The sequence below is a fragment of the Chlamydomonas reinhardtii genome, chromosome 10 (assembly GCF_000002595.2).
Source record: "Chlamydomonas reinhardtii strain CC-503 cw92 mt+ chromosome 10, whole genome shotgun sequence".
Classification (NCBI taxonomy): Eukaryota; Viridiplantae; Chlorophyta; class Chlorophyceae; order Chlamydomonadales; family Chlamydomonadaceae; genus Chlamydomonas; species Chlamydomonas reinhardtii.
Genome location: NC_057013.1, coordinates 5,848,079 through 5,866,799, shown reverse-complemented (window position 1 = coordinate 5,866,799; position 18,721 = coordinate 5,848,079). Strand labels below are relative to the sequence as shown.

The following is an 18,721-nucleotide window of genomic DNA, read 5'->3' as shown; positions in this document are numbered from 1 at the left end:
GATTTACATTGCAAACCATAAAATTTTATATATCATATAACATGTTGAAGCGGCACTCCGGAAAACGTCTAGACGGCAAAATGGGCGGGATCGAGACAGGTGCAACCTGACCTCTGTCCGGGCCTCCAAGAGCAATGACAATTGATTGCATCAATGTTTAGAGCTCTATTGTGATACTCGCAAACACTGATTAGCATGCTCGCTGCGAGATAGCTGAGATAGCGAGATAACTTGAAGTGCAATTAGCGTGATAGCAGGACTTTGGCTCTACGGCTTGGTGCTGAGCAAACTTGAGTTCCAGTTAGTCGCATCGTGAGCTCATATGCGGGCTGCAGCGCCAAAAGGTGTGAAGGAAATTGGCGCGAGCCCGCGCGCCATTCATTTCACGGCCCTGTAGGATATGGCCAGCCCCTGTCCTGTAAACACAGAGCTTCAAGCATTTAGAATATCTTGGTTAATGCAGTGCCCGGGCTGTTCGCGCGGTGTCCGACCTCCCGTGTGCTCTTCAACCACCATATGTGCCACTCCCCGCGCTGTGCGCAGGCGTGCGCGCCGGCGTTAAGCAGCAACTTGGCAGCGGCCAGGATGACATGGTGGCACCCAGCAAGCACACGGAGGCAACGGCCAACGTGAAGGGTGAGCAGGGAGGGAAGCTTGGCGCAGCACGTCCTGCTTTGTCACCTGGCCATGGCCACGACTTGTAAGCATTTGCGTGACGGACACCTGTTCGTCGGTCGTTGACGATGCGCTCGACAGGCGTCAAGCGCGCTGCCGACAAGCCTGCTGATCCTGCTCCCAACGTCGCTGCTGAGAAGGCGGATGCGCCCCCCGCTCCTGCGCCGGCGCCGGCGCCTGAGCCTGCCGGTCCCGTCAAAAAGAAGCAGAAGGTTAGCGAGAAGGCCGCTGCCTCAGCTGCCACCGCGACCACTGCCGTGGGCGATGTGCCAGATGCCGCAGCGGAGCCGGGTGCTGCCAAGGCCTCCAAGCCGCGCAAGGAAAAGGCCGCTAGCACTGATGCCGGCGCTGCCGCTAGCGGCGCTGCCGCCGGCAAGGCGGCGGGCAAGGAAACAGGCAAGCGTCTGAAGAAGGAGAAGACGGATAATAAGAAGCAGGCGGCAAAGGCGATGGATGAGGAGGCCGAGGGCGAGGGCAGCGACGTCCAGGAGGAGCAGGAGGGGTCCGGCGCTGATGGCGCGGGCGCGGCGGGCGAGGCGGCGGGTGAAGTGGAGGTGAAGGTGGAGGGCCGCGCCTCCCGCAAGGCGGCCCAGAAGGTCAAGTCCTACAAGGAGGCAAAAGAGGTGGAGTCCGACGGCAACAGCGATGGCGATGACGACGTAAGATGCAGGGTTGTGCTGAGGACACGGGCTGGAATACCGTAGTGGCCCCACAGTTGCGCCTTGCTGTGGCTCCGTTCTGTCGCTATCACCGTACGTGCGCAAAACCAGCAACGCCATGTGCTTATCTTGGGTTTTGCAATGTTCGCATCGCATCATGCACTGCGTTTGCCTTCCGGCTTCGCAGATGGTGGATGTGGTGGAGGAGACGAAGGTGGCCACTGAGGACGAGGCGCTAAAGCAGACCGCCGGCAGTGGCCCTGGCGCCGGCGCCGGTAGCGCCACAGGCGGCGTCATGCGCAGGTGGGCGTGCCCAGCAGACATGTGCGCGGGCGGTTGGGGGGGGGTTGTAAATACCAGCTCAAACTAAACCAAAACCAACTAAAGGGGAGCGCGTGCGGGTGGCTTCCCGCTGCACTACCTACGCTTTCTTACCTTGCAAGGTGCAGGGGCGCAGCCCTCCACAGGCTCCCACTTGCACGGTCGCCAGCACCTGCCCTTCTGTGCGCTGTCCAATACTCTTTTCCCAGCAAAGGCCCCATTTGACTTTCCCCTTGCACAATCAACCCTTTCTATCCTGCGTCTTCCCGACCTCCCCAACCTGCCTCGTAAACCTGCCCCCAACCCCAACCCCCGCCCCCAACCCCTGTTCCTGATGTCAGCCTGGTGGAGTGGGACTTTACGGACTCCGAGGGCCGGCCCGAGCCCATCGAGCGGCTGGGCAAGGTGGAGGGCGGTCTGTACATCTCGGGTGAGGGCGAGGGAGAGGGGGCAGGGCAGGGCACCGCACAGGGCAGGGCAGTGGGCAGGGCATGACACAGGTCACAGGGCACATACACGGCATACCTGCCTGTGGATTGGTTGAATGACATGGGTGCAAGTCATTTGCTTTCCCCGCGAACCCGCGGTCCCAGGCTGCATCTACCCGGCCCTGGGGTACGACTTGGACAAGGCGGGGCGGCCCAAGGCAGCCAGGGGCAAGGGCGCCGCCGCCAAGGGCGCCGCAGCAGCAGCCGCCGGCGTGAAGGCTCTGGGGCGGCGTGTGGAGCGGGTGGGGCCGGTGTCGTCATGGCGGGTGGCGTACTCGCCCAAGGCAGACCCCATGGTAGGGCTGGTCTGGTTTGGTCTGGGCTGGTCTGGGCCGGGAAGTGGTTGGCTGATCCGGTCTGGGCTGGGAAAGGTTGGCTGGGTTGGGCTGGGCGGGGCTGGGCGGGGCGGGGCGGGGCTAAGGTGCTGGGGTGAGGTAGGTCAGCTGCTCACTCCTGTTGCATCGGAAAGGGAGTTGAGGGATTGGGTGGAAGGAAGGGCCCTGATGCGCTGTTAGAGTTGTGGTTCCAGATACCTGCCCGCGGGCCCTTCGCAGGTACCGTGACCCGCCCACCTCTCTGTCCTTACCGCCCTGCGCGCACCCCTCTGTTGGCTACCATTACCACTACCGCTGCCGCTACCGCTACCGCTGCCGCTGCCCCCACAGGTCATTGTGCACACCGCGGCTGCGCAGTACGTGTGCGGCAAGCCGGCCGCGGGCGCCGCCCGGGGCTTCATGGCGCAGCTGGAGCCGCAGCTGGGACTGGCGGACCTGGTGTACAAGTGAGATAGGGTGGGGGTGGGGGCGCAGAGGCAGGCGGGCTGGGAGGAGGGGGTTGTATTCGGGGATTGAGATGGGGAAGGGGATAGTCCTCGTTACGGGACACCTGCATGTCAGCTTCAGTACTGTTGGCAGCTGAGGACATGTGTAGCCCGGCACGAGCCGGGCTGAACGCGGGCTGAGGCGGGCGGAACAGCTGACAACTGAGCTCTTTGTGTTTTTGCCCCGATGTGGCGGCACGGTGTCTTCCTGCAGGTCGCTGACGCCGGCGGCGGGCGGCCGCATGGACACCAGCTTCGACGAGGTGTGCGCCAAGGTGGCTCGGACCAAGGCCAAGGTGCGAAGCGGGATGGTGTCATGGGTGCCGCCCACTCGGTTGCGTTGTGGGGCTTCAGCACAGCCTCTGCACTCCACCGCACAGCGTCATGTATGCGTGCTGACCGGAGCGGCTGCGCCGTCCCCCTGAACAGCACCCTCCCTTCCTTTGCCCCCTCGCCCCACCCTCTTTGGCTTGGTCTGGTTTGGTTTGGGCTGGTATTTACAACCCCTCCTCCAAGGCTACGACTTCACTTCGTAAACTTAATGCATGTAACTCCCCTCGCCCTCGCCCACCTAACTAATCATGAATGTTATCCCCCTCACCCACCCTGCCGGTCTCCTCATCCCCCCCTGGGGCCCCCTTGACAGCGTTGACAGTTCAATCTGGCCATACATTCAATCCCCCTCCCCGGCTCCTCCCCCCCCTGGCCGCTGGACTTCACGGACATCGGTACCAACGCGTCTGCTATACTACTGTGCCTGGCTACGCCTTCACTTCTTAACTCATTATGAATGTAACCCCCTCTCCCCCCTCAGATGGCCCGGCAGTACGGCGGCGCAGACATGGCGCTTCAGCTGCACGGCGACTTCATCCTGGAGCAGCTCAAGGCGAGTCCGGGCATGTGTTGTGATGTGACGTGTGTGTTTGGGGATGCGTCTGTGAATGTGTGTGAGATTGAGTCTGCATGTGTGTGAGCGAGTGTGTGTGTGTGTGTGTGTGTGTGTGTGTGTGTGTGTGTGTGTGTGTGTGTGTGTTCATGTACCACTGCCGCCCACAGCTAACCGGAAGCCGCCGTGCCACCCCCTGCCACGCGCACTCCGTGCCCCGCCGCCCCTCAGGCGCTCGCGGCTACCCACAAGAAGGCAGGCGGGGCCAAGTCCAAGGACGACAAGGGCAAGGGGCCGGCAGCGGCCGCCGGCAGCGGCGCGGCATCCAACTACGACGACGGGCCCTTCGCGCAGGGCCTCCTCTCCGTAATGGTAAGTTCGAAAGTTGGCTGGTGCTACATGACAAGCAACGCAAATGTGTGGCTTTGCTTCATGGCAATGCAAAATGTTTTAAGTGGAATGTCGCCGCGGCCCCCATTATTCGTGATATGCGCAGAGCTCCGGCGAGCTGCCGGAGTCCTTCCAGACGCTGGCGATGCTGGATGGCACTGGCGGCGGTGGCGGCGGCATTCGCATCGCCTCGGACGGCGGCGCCGCCGCGGCGGCTGCAGCGGCGGAGGCGGCAGGAGCAGGCAGTGGAGGCGGCAGTGGCGCGGGCGCCGATGCGGACGCGGACCGGGCGATGGCGCTCCGGCTGCAAGTGAGGGCTGTGACGTACGCTCCAACCAGCAACGGCTTACAATTGCAAGAGCTGTGCGCATCGGGCTCGTGACATTGAGGCTTCGCTTTTTGTTGCAGTCGGTGACATACCCGCGCGCCCGCGCTGCTCCTTACGTGACACCGCAGGCGGAGTACAACGCGGCGTGGGAGAATGGCGAGGCGGATCAGCCCAGGTGGGTGTAGTTGGCCGCGCTGGCTGCGGTGTGTCCCAACGCGACCGCGCCAAGTGCGCCGCGGCAATGGCAACTGTTCTCAAGCAACCCGTTGCCAGGATCCGTACCGAGATAGCGCTCCGTGGCTCAAGCACGAGGCGCGCCGTTTCCTGCTGCTACTAACGCTGCGCCCCGTCTGTCGGTCTGACTCCTGCAGGGGCCGCGGCCGCGGCGGCGGCGGCGGCGCCCGCACCTCCGGCTACATCCAGGTCCGGGAGGAGGAGATTGCGGACGACTACCCGGTGCCGCGCGAGTACGCCGCTGACGAGGAGGAGGGCGCGGACGAGTGTGACGAGGTGCTAGTGGGCGGCGGCTTCGGCCTGCACCCGGACGACATGCCGGAGCAGACCCTGGACCGCTTCGCCTTCTACAACGCAGACGTGAGCGCGGCCGGTGCTGGCTTTGGGGTTTGGGGGAGTTGGGGCCCTGGGGAAGGGCGGGCTGCTGTGGGGGATGTGGAAATGTGGAGCTTGGGTGGAGATATTGTGAGCTTGCATGTAACGTCATGAGTCGGGCAGTCAGGCTCCGGCACACTCCGCTTCCCAACCCTCCCCACATGCTGTCACGCCTTCCCATGGGCTGATGTAACCCGCACGTGCCCCGCTAGTTGTCCATCCCCATTCCCCCCATCAGTTTAGTTTGGGCTGATACTTACACCCCCCCCACACACACACACACCTCCGACACGCAGGGCCTCATGTGCCCTATGGAGACGGTGCCGCTGATGAAGGACCTGCAGCTGGACACTGGCATCTTCGCCAGTGGCGTCGTGGGGGCCGACAACGGCGACTGGGGCACTGGCGGCGCGGCTGGCGGCGAGGGCAGCGGCGCGGCCGCCGGCGGGGCGGCCGCCGGCGGGGGCGCCAGCGGGGCCGGCGGCAGTGGTGCGGGCGGCAGCGGCAGTGGCGGGGGCGGGGGCGCCGGCGGTGGCCTGCGCATCTTCACCACTCAGGTCCGGGAGTGGGAGGTGGAGGCGGGCCATGACCACGTGTCCATCATCGTCATCACTGACTACGGGAAGTACCGGTTGCTCAGGTGCGCGCACGTACACAGCAACCCCGCATCACGACACGCTACTACTGGTGCCGACTTCTCGCTGGCTGGCTGCTACCGAAGCTAGGCGTGTTGCCTTCGGTTGTGTTCTGCTGCATCTGGATGCCAACGGCCCACGCCTGCTTGCAGTGCCGCCCCATCTGTGCTGGCATGGCCCGCGTTGGCTGCTGTTTGAATGGACGGCTGGGCAATTGCTCTGACCACGTCGTGAGTGCATGGACGTGTGTGCCTCTGCACGCAGGCCGCATGAGTCGTACACAGGATGGCACCGCGTGCTGGAGCGCTGCTTCCACGTGGCGTCCAAGGTGCGTCTGTGTGTTGTGCCTTTGTGTGTGCGCGTGCGCTCGGTTCCTGGCGGGAACGGTTTCCATTCGTAAAACTGCCCTGCTAGCCGTTTGCGGCGCTTTTGAGGGCTTCGGAATGAGGTAGCACGGACTCGTGTGTGGAGTGGCGTGGGCAAAGTGGCGGGGACAGGGTATGGCGGTGCCTCGGCACGGCGTTGTCACGCCGCAGGCCGCTGGGCCCATCGCCACATCCCTAGCTCCATAAGCACGCTCCATAAGGGGCTCAGCCCATTTCCTAGCCGTACCAAGCTGTCACCCCCATGTTACTCTTCTGGCACGGATCTGGAGCCACGAACGCTGTCGTCACCTGGGCGTGTCTGTGCCCTGTGTTATGACAACCGAGAGCTCTGCATGGATTACTCAGCGCTACAATCATGCCGCGACTCCCATTGCCCATCATATGATCAGGTGGTGACGTGGCTGGAGGAGTCGGACCGCGCCTCCAAGGTGCCCTTCTCCGAGGTGGTGACGCGTCTGGCGGCACTGCCGCCCGCCGACAAGGCGCACGTGCCCACCAACAGGGCCTTCAAGGGCGCCCGGGTGAGTGAGGCTGGGGGAAGCAAGGGGCGTTCCCGGCGGTGCTGTCCTCACTCTGAAGGCAGGAGCTCCGGTGAGCCGCCGAAGTTTTCGTGCCTCTGCTTGTTGTGTGCATACACAGCAGCAGCCTTGCGCTTACTCCCAACCTTCACCAAAGGAGCTGCGCTGTGACGTTGTCGCCCAACCGACGCCGCAGCCACCCAATCAACAAACGTCCCGTTGACACTGCACCCTGCCCCCGTGTTTGACATCTCCCTCACTCGCTGTGTTGCTGGCGCCCGTTGTGTGTGTGATGCAGGCGGCGGCTGTGGAGCGCTTCATCGTGGTTCACGGCCAGGTGCTGTTGACGGTGCTGGGACTCATCAAAAAGGCGCTGTCGGGCTGCGGCTTCGCCAAGACACTAAAGGAGAAGCTGACGGAGCGCCGGCACCGCGTGCTGGCGGCGGCGGGCGGCGGCAAGGGCGGCAAGGGCAAGGCGGCGGCGGCGGCTGCACGTGCGCTGCGCTCTGCCGTGGAGAACCCCGTCCGGGTAAGTCCGTCTGGCACGGGTGGGGCGTTGGTGGTCGTGCGCATTCCTGGCATCGGTGGAGGGTTGGCATGCATGTGCTAGCCTGCGCCATCCAGTCCTTAAACCCGACCCAACACATGTGAACTCCTCGTCTTTGCACAACTGCCTACGTACAGGCTCGCGTCAAGAAGAGCGGTGGGCGGCCCGTGGCCATGCCTGCAACCACCACTGTCCAGGTGAGCGCCGCCTCCCCCCCCCGGTTTGGTTTAGTTTGGGCTGGAATTTAAAACCACCACCACCACCACCACCCCCCGCCCACCAACCGGTCCGATAAGCTTGGTCGGGTTGGGTGGCGCTGCTGTGTCACGCAACGCCCTGTATGCGCACGCGCCAAGCCCGCGACCAATAGCATCTGCATCACGAGCAAGTACATCCAGGGCATTTCCGGCCTGGTCGTTTGCTTGCGTACCAAACACGTAACGAACGTTGTGCAATCAACCACGCGCAGGTTCGGCGCGTGTGGTCGGAGGCGTGGACCAGGGCCCAGGTGCGCGTGCACACGGCGCCCGCGGCGGAGGTGCACGCGGCGGGCGGCGACGACGGAGATGTGGAGATGCAGGAGGCGGCGGCGGCGGCCGGGGGTGCTGGAGGCGCCGGCAGCGGTGCCGGCAGCGGCGTTGCTGGCGGCAGCGCTGGAGGTGCTGCGAGTGGCGGCGTTGTCGATGACGAGCCGATCGGGCCGCCCGTAATGCCACCCAAGGCCGCAAAGGTAGGATACGGTACAAGGATACTTAGCTAAAACAAGTGTTAGAGCCTTGGACAGATGCCTTGGGAACATCGCATGCACCGCAACTATGGAAGGTTCCGTGCGCGCCACGCCCGGCGTCGGCCGTGCTAGCCTGTAGCCTGCGCCCACGTCTAGGTGTCGTTCGTGCTAGCCCCGCATGTTGACTGGCTGCCACGCCTGACCTACGACTTGCCCCATTGCGTGCCGCACGCCACGTGGCAGCAGGTGCCGAACCGTACATGGCAGCTGCAGGAGCCGCAACCCGCTACCACAACCGCCGCCTCCTCTTCCTCCACCGTAACCCGCGTCCTGTACGGTGCGGCGGTCTGCGGCGACCTGTGCCTCAAGCCCGGCGCCGTCATCCGTGTGCGCAAGGCCGGCCTGCTGCGGCGAGCTGCTGCGCAGGACAAGAATGCGGAGGAGGAGGAGGAGGAGAGCGAGGACGACGCGGACGGGGAGGAGGAGGAGGAGGAGGAGGCCGAGGAGGAGGGTGCGTCGAGCGAGGGCGAGGGCAGCGAGTGGGACGAGGAGGAAGTCAAGGAGCGCATTGCGGCGGACCTTCAGGAGGAGAAGGAGAAGGAGGACAAGGCAAAGGTCCGGAGGGCGGCCCGGGGAGGCAAAGACAAAGGGGAGGAGGAGGTGCCGCTGACGGCGGAGGAGAAAGCGACCAAGGAGACCGAGGAGCAGGCGGCCAGGGAGGAGGAGGCGAGGGAGCGACTGCAGGAGGCGTGGCGGCTGCACGTGCTGCGAGCGCTCACGCGCGGCCCCTTCGCGCTGGTTCAGGCCATCTACACCACCAAGCAGGGCGGCAAGGAGAGCAGCCCGCGACTGCAGGTGCGGCGCGGCGCGGAGCGCCTTGGCGATATGGTCCTAGCACTGCTTCGGCTGCTCTAGCCGGCACCTGTGCGCAATTAGCCGCTGAGTATCTCTGGTGCAGCTGCTCCGGCGTTGTCCGCACACGCGCAGTCCTCACTTACCGCACCTCACCTCACCTCGCTTTGCTGAATCACTTCCACGTCTGGTTGCCGTCTGCAGGTGCGGCTGCTGGTGCACGGCCGCGACACCATGTTGGGCGAGGTGGCCTCGGCCTCGGAGCTCTTCCTGCTGGACACCACCCCGCGCCCGCCCGTGGACGCCCGCAGCGGCGGCCCCGGCGGCGCGCCGCCCGCCTGGGGCCCGGCCTCGGCGGGCGAGCTGCGTGAGCTGCCGCTGAACGGCCGGGGCGTGGCGGGGCTGGTGGAGGCGGCGAGCCTGAGCGGCCGCACCGGCACGGCGGAGACGCGCATGGAGAACGCGAACGTGAGGTTGGGCTGGCGTGTGGTTGCTGCCCGTGGCGTTGTTGCGGGGTGGGAGCACGAGCAGGCCAATGGTTCCGGCAGCTAGCGGGAGCCTTCTTCCAGACGGAGAGCCACGACACAGTGCGCAGCCTACTCTTTACCTTGTAGGCCACGCCCATTCTGCGACGCCTGACATCTGGGGCCTCTATCTGCGCCTCGCAATCTCCCTCCTGCCCCGCCAGGCCGACGAGGCTCGGCACCGCTCGGATGCGCTGCGCATGTCGGCCGGCCGGGCGCCGCTGTTCGTGTACCGCTCCGTGTACTGCCCGGGGCAGGGCATGTTCCGGGCGCTGCGGCACAAGGACCTGGCGCTGGGCAGCTACGTGCAGGTGCGGGCGGGTGCGGGCGGGTGGAGGAGGGGTGAGGTCGGGAGGTGGGGTGGGTTGTAAGAACCAGCCCAAACTAAACTAAACCAAACCAAGCCAAACAAGCAGAGCAAGGCAGAGGCGTTAGTTGCGAGCGATGATACTTATGGGTGAGGTGGAGCTGGTTGGTGGAGTCTGTGTGGAGTTGTTGGGTGGCGGAGCGTGCTGAGGGCCGCAACTGCAATGGCGGTAGGGGCTCGCGGGAATGCGCTCAACCACACAGGCCTGCCTTACTTAGCACACAGCCGGCACGTGCGGCTAGCCGTCCCCGTGCTCCGCAGCCCTTGCCTTGACACATCCCAATCTTGCCTTTCCTCCTTGACTGGCTGTCTCACTTGCCACCGGTCCCTCAGGCCGCCCCTGCTGCCAGCTGGCCGCTAGCCATGCTGCCCAACGCGTCGGGCTTCACCAAGAGCGGCGTCATTTACACGGTAGGAGAACGAGGGCCAGGGCACGTCGTATGTACAATGCAAGTTGCACGAAGCCGGGGGTAAGCCGTGGTATCGCCTACGCTCATGGGCACATGCTTGAATGCGGCCTTGCGCAACGGCGGTTTGCATCACGTGCCCTGCAGGTGGGCTGCTTCATGTTTGTGAGCGCTACTGCGATTGACGCGGCTATTACCGAGCTTGGAAGCAGCAGCAAGGATTCGGAGCAGGAGGAGGATGGCGAGATGGAGGTGACGGCGGCGGCGAAGCCGAAGGTCGCCAAGGGCGGCCGCAAGCCGGCGAATTCGAAGCCTAAGGCAAAGGCGGCGAAGCAGCCGGCCGGCAAGAAGTCGCAGCGCAAGGCGGCGGCGGCCGCAGCGGCTGCCATCAAGGACAAGAGCAAGGACGAGGATGAGGATGAGGAGGAGGACGACGACGAGGAGCGGGACAGTGACGTCGAGGAGGATGGGGAGGACGCCAGCGACGCCAGTGGCAGCGAGGGCGAGGAGGAGGAAGAGGAGGAAGAGGAAGAGGAGGAGACGCCAAAGAAGAAGCGGGGCGGCAAGCGGACCTCCCACAAGGTGCGGGGGTGGCAGGGGCCGCGCGGTTTATGCGCGAGCTCTTGAACACTCCTGTTCCCGGCTCTGTTGCATGCTGCCCGTCTCTGGCATTTCTGCAAATATGCATTGTCTTGTGGGCGCCCAACCGCACGACTGCTTCAACGGCAAAACCAGCCCGCATTGCTCAATGCTCATGTTTGTGCGTGTGTGTGTGTGGTGGCTTGCAGGGCAGCAGCGCCGGCTTGCGCGCCTTCGCAGTGGTGCAGCTGCTGGAGGTCGTGCCCGCCAGCGGCGGCGGCAAGGCCAGCAAGGGCGGCAAGGCCGGCATGTCGGGCAAGGGCCCCGCCAGCGGCCAGCCAGCCACTGTCAAGGTGCGTACGTGGGGCCGCAACTGCTGCGGGGCGGGGAGCGATTGTCGGGTGCTGCGGAACCTGAAAAACCGGCCGTGTGGTTTTTTTGCATTTGCTCCCGTCACACCCATGTCGCACGAAAACCACATCCTTGCCCTGTGAACTGGGGCCGTGTGCCACGCTGACGCCACCCGCCCTCTCGTGTCCTCTACCACAACCACCACAACCACCACAACCACCACCACCACAACCACCACCGCACCCTCACCCCGTGCAGGTGCGGCGCTTCTTCCGGCCGGAGGACATCAGTGCCGACCTGCGCTACGCAGCCGACTGGTGGGACCTGTACGCGCCCTCGGGGGCGGCGGCGGAGCAGGTGCGGCGGCGGCGAGTGCGCGTGTTGACTCCCTGCCAGTCCTGCAGACGCCTCTCCACACTATGTAGCATAACAGTCGCCAGACAAGGGGTCACGCAGGCCAACTTGGGCCTTCTCCTCCGCGTCCTCGCCTGAATGCTCCTGCTGCTGTTTGTGCGCGGCCTCAGGAGCTGGAGGTGCCGGTGGCCGAGGTGCACGGCAAGTGCGCAGTGGTGCTGGGACAGCGGCCCAAGAGTGAGTCAGAGGTGCAGGGCTGCGGCACCATTCGCCTTTCACACGGCGTAATTGCCCCCAATCGTGTGCCATGCTGCAAGGTCCGGGGGTGCCGACCCAAGCTGGCATCCGAGCGTTCAACGTTGGATAATTTTTTGCTGCCTTCTCGCTGTGCTTTTGCAGACCCGGCGGTGCACACGTTCTTGGTGGTCGGCAGCTATGACGGCCAGCAGCCCCAGCAGCAGCAGCAGGGCCAGGCCGGCGCCAGCGGCAGCGGCAGCGGCAGCCCCAAGGTCGGCCCGCCGCCTGCTCGCCTGCCGGTGCCGCCCGGCGCGGCGGCAGCAGCAGCCGCCCCGGGCGCCGCAGGCGTGGCCCGGACGGAGCAGGCGGAGCAGCCAGCGGGCGATGACGATGACGACGACGCGGTTCCGTCCGAGGTGCTCAAGCTGCCCACCATGGACATCTTTGCGGGCTGCGGCGGCCTCAGCGAGGGCTTTCACCAGGTGGGTGGGTGGGTGGGGGGGGGTGTTGCGAATGGGGATAGGCCATTCCAGACTTAACTAAAACCCTGTGTGGGAACGGCCGAGTGCGGGGGCTGCGGGGTGCGATGTGCGGCACCGTGTCATACGTGACACCACAAATGCGCGGCCACAGCCGCTCACCGCACGGGGTATGACAAGATCAGCATCAGCTAGAGCTAGAGCCAGAGCTAGACCTCTAACCCAACGCGTGATATTACAATGCTTTGATGTCTCAGAGGTCTGTTTTGTCGCACTGATGTGGGTCACCCACATGTACACAGGCGGGCGTGGCGGAGTCGCGCTGGGCCATTGAGTACGACCGGGAGGCGGCGGACGCCTTCAAGCTCAACAACCCCCACACCACCGTGTTCTGCGACAACTGCAACGTGCTGCTGCGGGTAAGCGCTGGCGGCACGCGGCGTCGGCGTGGGGTGCCGCAGGCCATGTGTACAGAGAGGCGCGTGTCAGGGTTTGGGCTCCTTGGTAGAAAGGACTGGGAGAGGCGTGTCATCGATTGATCCTGTCCGCTCCGTGGCGTGTCCGGCTGCTGATACCCGTGGGAGCCGCGCGCCACCTCCCACCTCCTCCCATCTACCTTCAAAGCAGCTACGCACGCCTCCCACTTTCCCGCGCTGGGCCCTAATCAGCCTGGTACCATCCTCCCCTCCCCCATTACCACCTCCCATTTCCCGCCCCCACCTCCCCCTCAGGCCGCCATGGTGAAGGCGGGCCTGGAGGCCGACTGCGTGTCGGACCCGGCGGCGGTGGAGGCGGCGCGGCGGCTGGACCCACAGGTGGTGGCGGACCTGCCCGCGCCCGGAGCCGTGGGGCTCATGATGGGCGGGCCGCCCTGCCAGGTGCGGGGTAGGAGCAGGGGCGGAGCAGGGGCGGGGTAGGAGCAGGGTAGGGGCAGGGTGGTGTGGGCGGGGTGGTGTGGTGTGGGGTATAGGGGGGCGGTGGGGCGCGGAAGAGCGCGCCGGGTTGGTCGCTGGCTTTGCCCTTGCGCTACCGCCGTCAGCTATGTGCCGTGTTTGACTTGCGCAGACGAGCGCGGCCGCGAACCGGGTCATCCGTGCACGGCCTGTGCCTCCTGTGTGTGTCAGGCTGTCTGTTAGCGCAAACCTCGCTCCGTGTATACGCTTGACGTCAACTGACGTTGAGATACCGGTACACGCCTTTGTGGCATTGTCCCCGGTGCTCTTACACACAAACACACACATGTACACACACACACACAGACACACACACACACGCACACGCACTATTCCTGGTGCTCTGATACACACACAGACACAGACACACACAGACACGGGCACACACGCACACACACACACGCTCACGTCCTCTCTCCCGCTCTCTCCTCTCCCCCACAGGGCTACAGTGGCATGAACCGCTTCAACACGGGCATGTGGAGCCAGGTGCAGAACAGCATGGTGCGTGGGGTGGGGGTGCGGTGGGGGTGGGGGCACGTGGGGGTGGGAATGGGGTTAGGGAGGCGGGGAGTGGGAGAGGCATGGGCACACAGCGGTCATGGTTCGGCAGTGCGCACCTTACAGAGTCCGCCAGCTGCCATGGCCCCTGCAGGGCACCGTAGGAATGTGCGCCAATCGCCTTCGCTTGCACACGCATTCCACCCTTCCTAACCCGCCCTTTCCCTAACCCGCCCCTTCCCGTACCGCCATCCTGCCCTGCGATCATTCAGGTCATGGCCTACACCTCCTACTGCGACTTCTACCGGCCGCGTTACTTCCTGCTGGGTAAGTGATTCCGAAAGAGCCTGCTTAGTGGTGACGGCGGACGATAGGCTTAATGTCATGGGCGCGCGATGATGCCGCCGGATGCAGCTGTGCGCTCAACTTCACCTCCCCCACGGCGCACCAATTGCCGCGCGCAAGCTCTCGCCTTCCTCTTTCCCCCTTACCTCGCCCGCCCTTCTCACCACACACAGAGAACGTGCGCAACTTTGTGGCCTACAACGACGGCCGCGTGTTCCGACTGGTGGTGCGGACGCTGCTGGAGCTGGGGTACCAGGTGTGTGTGTGTGTGTGCGCGGGGGGTGGGGTGTTGTAAGTAGGGGGCAGGGTTTATGAGGTTGGGATTGTATACCCCCAGCCCAAACTGAACCAAACAAAGCGTAACTAGGGAAGCATGGGGTTCGAGGGGTCAACCAGTTGTTTGATCTAAGGCCGGGGGGAGGTGGTTGTTTGTTCTCGACTCTCACGGGAACGTATGGGAGCTGGGCTGGAGCGTATGAAGCATACCCGGACATGCCGCGAATATCCGACACTGTCCCAACCCCGCCCCAAACTGACCCCTTACATTCCCTGTTGCATCCATGTTGCCGCCACACCACACCCACACCACGCCAACAGGTGCGCTTCGGTGTCCTGAACGCCGGCTGCTTCGGCGTCAGCCAGAGCCGCAAGCGCACCTTCATCTGGGCGGCGCTGCCCGGCGAGCTGCTGCCCGACTGGCCGGCGGCGCTGCACCGCTTCAAGCAGGAGCAGCTGGGCGTGCGCATGCGCGGCGTGGGCGGCGACGGTGAGCGGGTGGCGCATGCCGTGTGCTGCTGGAGGGGGCCGCGATTGCTACTGACTCGGCGCGTGGCGGTACCGCAATACGGTATCCCTCACATGCACGTCGCACCTGCCCTGCGATGTGCATAGTGCGTTTGTACCTAAATGTACCGATGGAGTATGCTCAATGCGCCATACAAAAGCACACCTTAACATCTCCCCATCTACTTCCTGAACCACTTGCCCATACCCACAAACGCCCCAACCGGTTGCTGCCCCCTCAGGCCAATTCTTCCACGCCAGCGGGCCGCCGGCCGCGGGCGCCCCGCTGCGCACCGTCACTGTGCGCGACGTCATCGGCGACCTGCCGCCCGTGGAGAACGGCTCCACCACGTGAGTGTGCATGTGGCGCGTTTTGTGCGTGTCGTGCCTTTGGTGTGTCGGCACGTGTGTGTGCTGCCGGGGGCGTGGAGAGCAAGCGCATCGGTGGGCTCGTGCGCATGGGTACGGGTTGATTGGGCGTGCGGGGAGGTAGCTAGGAGCTGGGGAAGAAGGGCGGCGTGGGCGTGAAACTTTTGCGAACAGCAGCAGAAGGGGCATTTGGCCAAGCTGCTACGCGCGGCATACGCACGGCCCCAATGCCACCCCCTACCGCACACGCGTGTTTCTGCCCACCTCCCATCTCCCTCATTCCCGCCCTATCCCCCATGTACTGCATGTGTCGGTGTGCCGCCGCCTCCCCCCCCGTGTACCTCTGGACGTCGGCACTTCACTTCATATTTGATACACACCATCCCATGGATGGCTACCCCCCCGCGGCACCTCCATCTTTGGTACACATCGTTCGCATGGATGGCTACCCAGCCCCCCGCGCGCCTGCTGTATCACTGCGCCTGGCTGCAACCTCACCTCTTCTCAATCAATCATCAATGTAACCCCTTGCCGCCCCCCGCCCCCCGCTCAGCGACCCGCTGCCCTACACCGGCCAGCCCGTGAGCGCCTTCCAGCGCGCCATCCGCGGCCGGGCGGCGGCCGGCGGCGGCGGCGGCAACGGCGAGGTGCGCGATCACGTGGTCAAGGCCATGAACGCCCTCAACCTGGAGCGCTGCAGGTGCGGCGGGGCGAGAGGGGGAGAAGGAGGGGGGAAGGCGTGGGAGGCGTGGAAGGGAGGAAGGGGAGGGAGGGAGGGAGGGAGGGGCTGGGCCTAGAGCTCTTGACAACGGGAACGAGATGGCGAAATGAAATTGAGTGAGGCCTCACCGGGGCCTCGGTGAGGCCCTGGCTTGGGTTTCGGGCTCTCAGCCCTCCGCCTGGGTAGTGGCGGCCTCGTGGACACCGGAGTCGTGTGTCTGCCGTGTGCGTGTGCAGGTGCATTCCCAAGGGCGACCCGGGCGCGGACTGGCGCGTGCTGCTCAAACTGGTGGCGGAGGACCGCTCACGCGAGTTCTTCAACGTGAGGAGCGGCATTTGGGGGAGGGGTTGAGGGGGGTTGTAGGTACCAGCCCAAACCCGAACCGAACCCAATGCAATCGGGCGAGGAGGAGAGCGTTGGGGGGTTGGAGGGAGGAACGGGAATGGCAGAGGCATGGCTTGTTCCTTCCATGGCTTGTTCCTTCCATGGACGTTGCTGTACACGTGTGTGAGTACCGTACCGTCCATGGGCCGACGCCTCTTACTTCTTACCTGTGCGTACGTGTCTGTGTGTGTTGTTGCGATGTTGCGCAGGGCCAGGCGCTTGTGCCCTGGTGCCTGCCCAACAGCGCCGACCGCCACAACGGCTGGCGCGGCCTGTACTCGCGGTGCGTGCGTGAGAGGCATGCACTGTGGGTGTTCGATTGGCACCGAACACACCGCAACCGACCGCAGACTTTGACTGTACGCCGGTGTGTGTGCTTGGATGACGGCACGACGCCCGCGCGCTACGTATCCATGGCGTCAATCTAGCGTAGCCACCCGCATCTTCCCATCTCTGCCTCACAAACCTCACCACCCCCCGCTCCCACCTCCGCCCCCGCTCCTGCCCCCCGCTCCCCCAGTTTGGACCCCGATGGCCACTTCCCCACCGCCACCACCGACCCCAACCCCATGGGCAAGGTGGGGCAGGTGTTCCACCCCGACCAGGACCGCATCGTGTCCGTGCGCGAGTGCGCCCGCAGCCAGGTGAGGACCGAGCAGCTCGATGGGCTGCGGTGTTGATTGGGCGCCGGCGGCAGCCGGCTAGCTAGCTGCCGAGAACCCGGCCATGCGTAGGTGCGGCAGGAGGGAAGGTTGCACCACACCTTACATCGCGAATCCTACTTTAAGTAGTGTTGTTCGTCCTGTTTATCGGCAAGCAAGGACCCTTTGCACGTGTGTGCGCGCGCGCAGGGCTTCCCCGACCACTTCCGCTTCTACGGCAACGTGGTCTGCCGCCACCGCCAGGTGTGCTGTGTGGGGCGGCTGGGCGGGATGCAATGAGGCTTTGTGGTTCCATGCTTGTCCAGCCGCCGGCATTGCGTGCATGGCATCGCCGCCGGGTAACGGCATCATCCGCTTCTCCGTGCCCACGCATTGCAGCGTGACTGTTTCCTTACGGGATCGGTTCAACGTTAGCCCACGCACTGCTGACCTCCAGCACCCATCACTCACCCACCCACGCACTGTTGACCTCCAGAACCCATCACACCCATCACTCACACACACACACACACACACACACACACACACACGTAGGTCGGCAACGCCGTGCCGCCGCCGCTGGCTCGCGCGCTGGGGCAGAAGCTGTGGGAGGCACTCAAGGTGGGGCGGTGGGCGAACCCACGCGCGTGGCATGAGTTGTGTGCCCCGTGTGTGTGTGTGTGTGTGTGTGTGTGTCTGTGTGTGCCATGCGTGTTTCAGGGTGCTACTGGCCTTGCGGGCCATGTGTCTGAGCTGCCATGCCCACGGGTGCATGTGCGAGAAGATTAGTGCGGGGATGTGCCAGCATGGTAGGTTGCGCGTTTGCGCACGAGCGACCCGTAGGTGCCGGCTGATACATGCATGCACTCTCATGCAACTCTACAAACACACAGGAGCGGCGAGACCGCGAGGCGGCGGAGGCCGACGAGGAGTTGAAGGCACGCGTGCGCGCAAACCGGCAGCAGAAGAAGCTGGCCAAGAAGTGATGAGCCGGCATGATACTAAGACACAGGGGGTGACATGGTGGCTTGTGTGCCGCACGCATACACGGGTGTGGAAGTGCTGCTTGGTCCATTCAGGCAGGGTGATTGAGTTTCATAGGACTTGCAGTAGGCAAACATGCAGAATACTGAGCTGATGCACCATCGTGGCCGGGACTTGTTTTCTTCTTTAGGGCAAACTTGACTGTCAGGCTGGTCATAGGGGCAGCAGGGGCACGATTTGTGTTGCGGGCATATCTGAGTTGCAGAGGCCCAATCAAGTCGTTCAGTAGATGTTGTCAGATGAGCTAGTGCAGTGCCTTTTGAACGCCTACCTACGATACTGATGTCTCGTGATTCCTGCTGTGTGCTCCTATCTGTGGTGGAACGAAGCAAACGGTGTGATTTATCGCTGTGGGACGATAGCAACTTGTGATAGCGATGCCGCAGTACAGCAGCAACTCGTGTGAGCACTTCTACGCATGTTCAGTTCTTGGTGCATGCACATGCCATTGCGTGACGGGCTGCCGGGTGTGTGAGCCCACTCAGGTTCGGTTGCGGCTGCGGGCCGGCGGCACTGGGCTTGCCTGCGGACCTGTCGCAAGTAAGGATGAGCGAGGGGTGGTCACGTTGAGAGGCGCCGGATTGGGTGAAGCGGGTGCCGTCGCAGGCAGGCTCAAGGGCAGGCTGCATGCGCGTTGGTGCGAGGGCGCATGCGTGCGCGTGGTGGCATGTGCACCCGCTCGTTGCGGGCCGCTCAAATGGCTCCTGTAAATCCACAGGCAGGGCTTGCATCTTCCAGGGTTGGCCGCCGATGCCGGCGAGAAGGGCCCGAACCACGTGCTAGTGGGACGTTGCCGGATGCATCGCATGGCGGGCGGTGCCCGTGCAAGCCGACGAACCTGCTG

At 64.4% G+C, this 18,721-nt stretch overlaps 1 protein-coding gene across 1 annotated transcript; it reads left to right on the top strand.

Annotated features, from left to right (window-relative positions):
• The first annotated feature begins 170 nt into the window (after positions 1-170).
• Positions 171-18,599, top strand: CHLRE_10g461750v5 (uncharacterized protein). The gene is made up of 42 exons (XM_043067167.1): positions 171-344; positions 544-636; positions 757-1,334; positions 1,522-1,637; positions 1,997-2,085; positions 2,249-2,439; positions 2,809-2,924; positions 3,178-3,259; positions 3,778-3,849; positions 4,081-4,221; positions 4,346-4,549; positions 4,696-4,742; positions 4,939-5,161; positions 5,473-5,816; positions 6,076-6,139; positions 6,587-6,718; positions 7,014-7,244; positions 7,400-7,459; positions 7,732-7,992; positions 8,236-8,844; positions 9,046-9,309; positions 9,530-9,676; positions 10,066-10,143; positions 10,287-10,721; positions 10,928-11,071; positions 11,328-11,426; positions 11,594-11,660; positions 11,823-12,142; positions 12,442-12,558; positions 12,871-13,017; positions 13,534-13,593; positions 13,863-13,917; positions 14,109-14,191; positions 14,533-14,701; positions 14,961-15,069; positions 15,641-15,787; positions 16,045-16,129; positions 16,402-16,475; positions 16,713-16,836; positions 17,044-17,097; positions 17,389-17,454; positions 17,727-18,599. The coding sequence occupies exons 1-42, from the start codon at positions 323-325 to the stop codon at positions 17,817-17,819; spliced, it is 6,612 nt and encodes a 2,203-aa protein (XP_042920564.1). The 5' UTR covers positions 171-322; the 3' UTR covers positions 17,820-18,599.
• Positions 18,600-18,721: the final 122 nt, after the last annotated feature.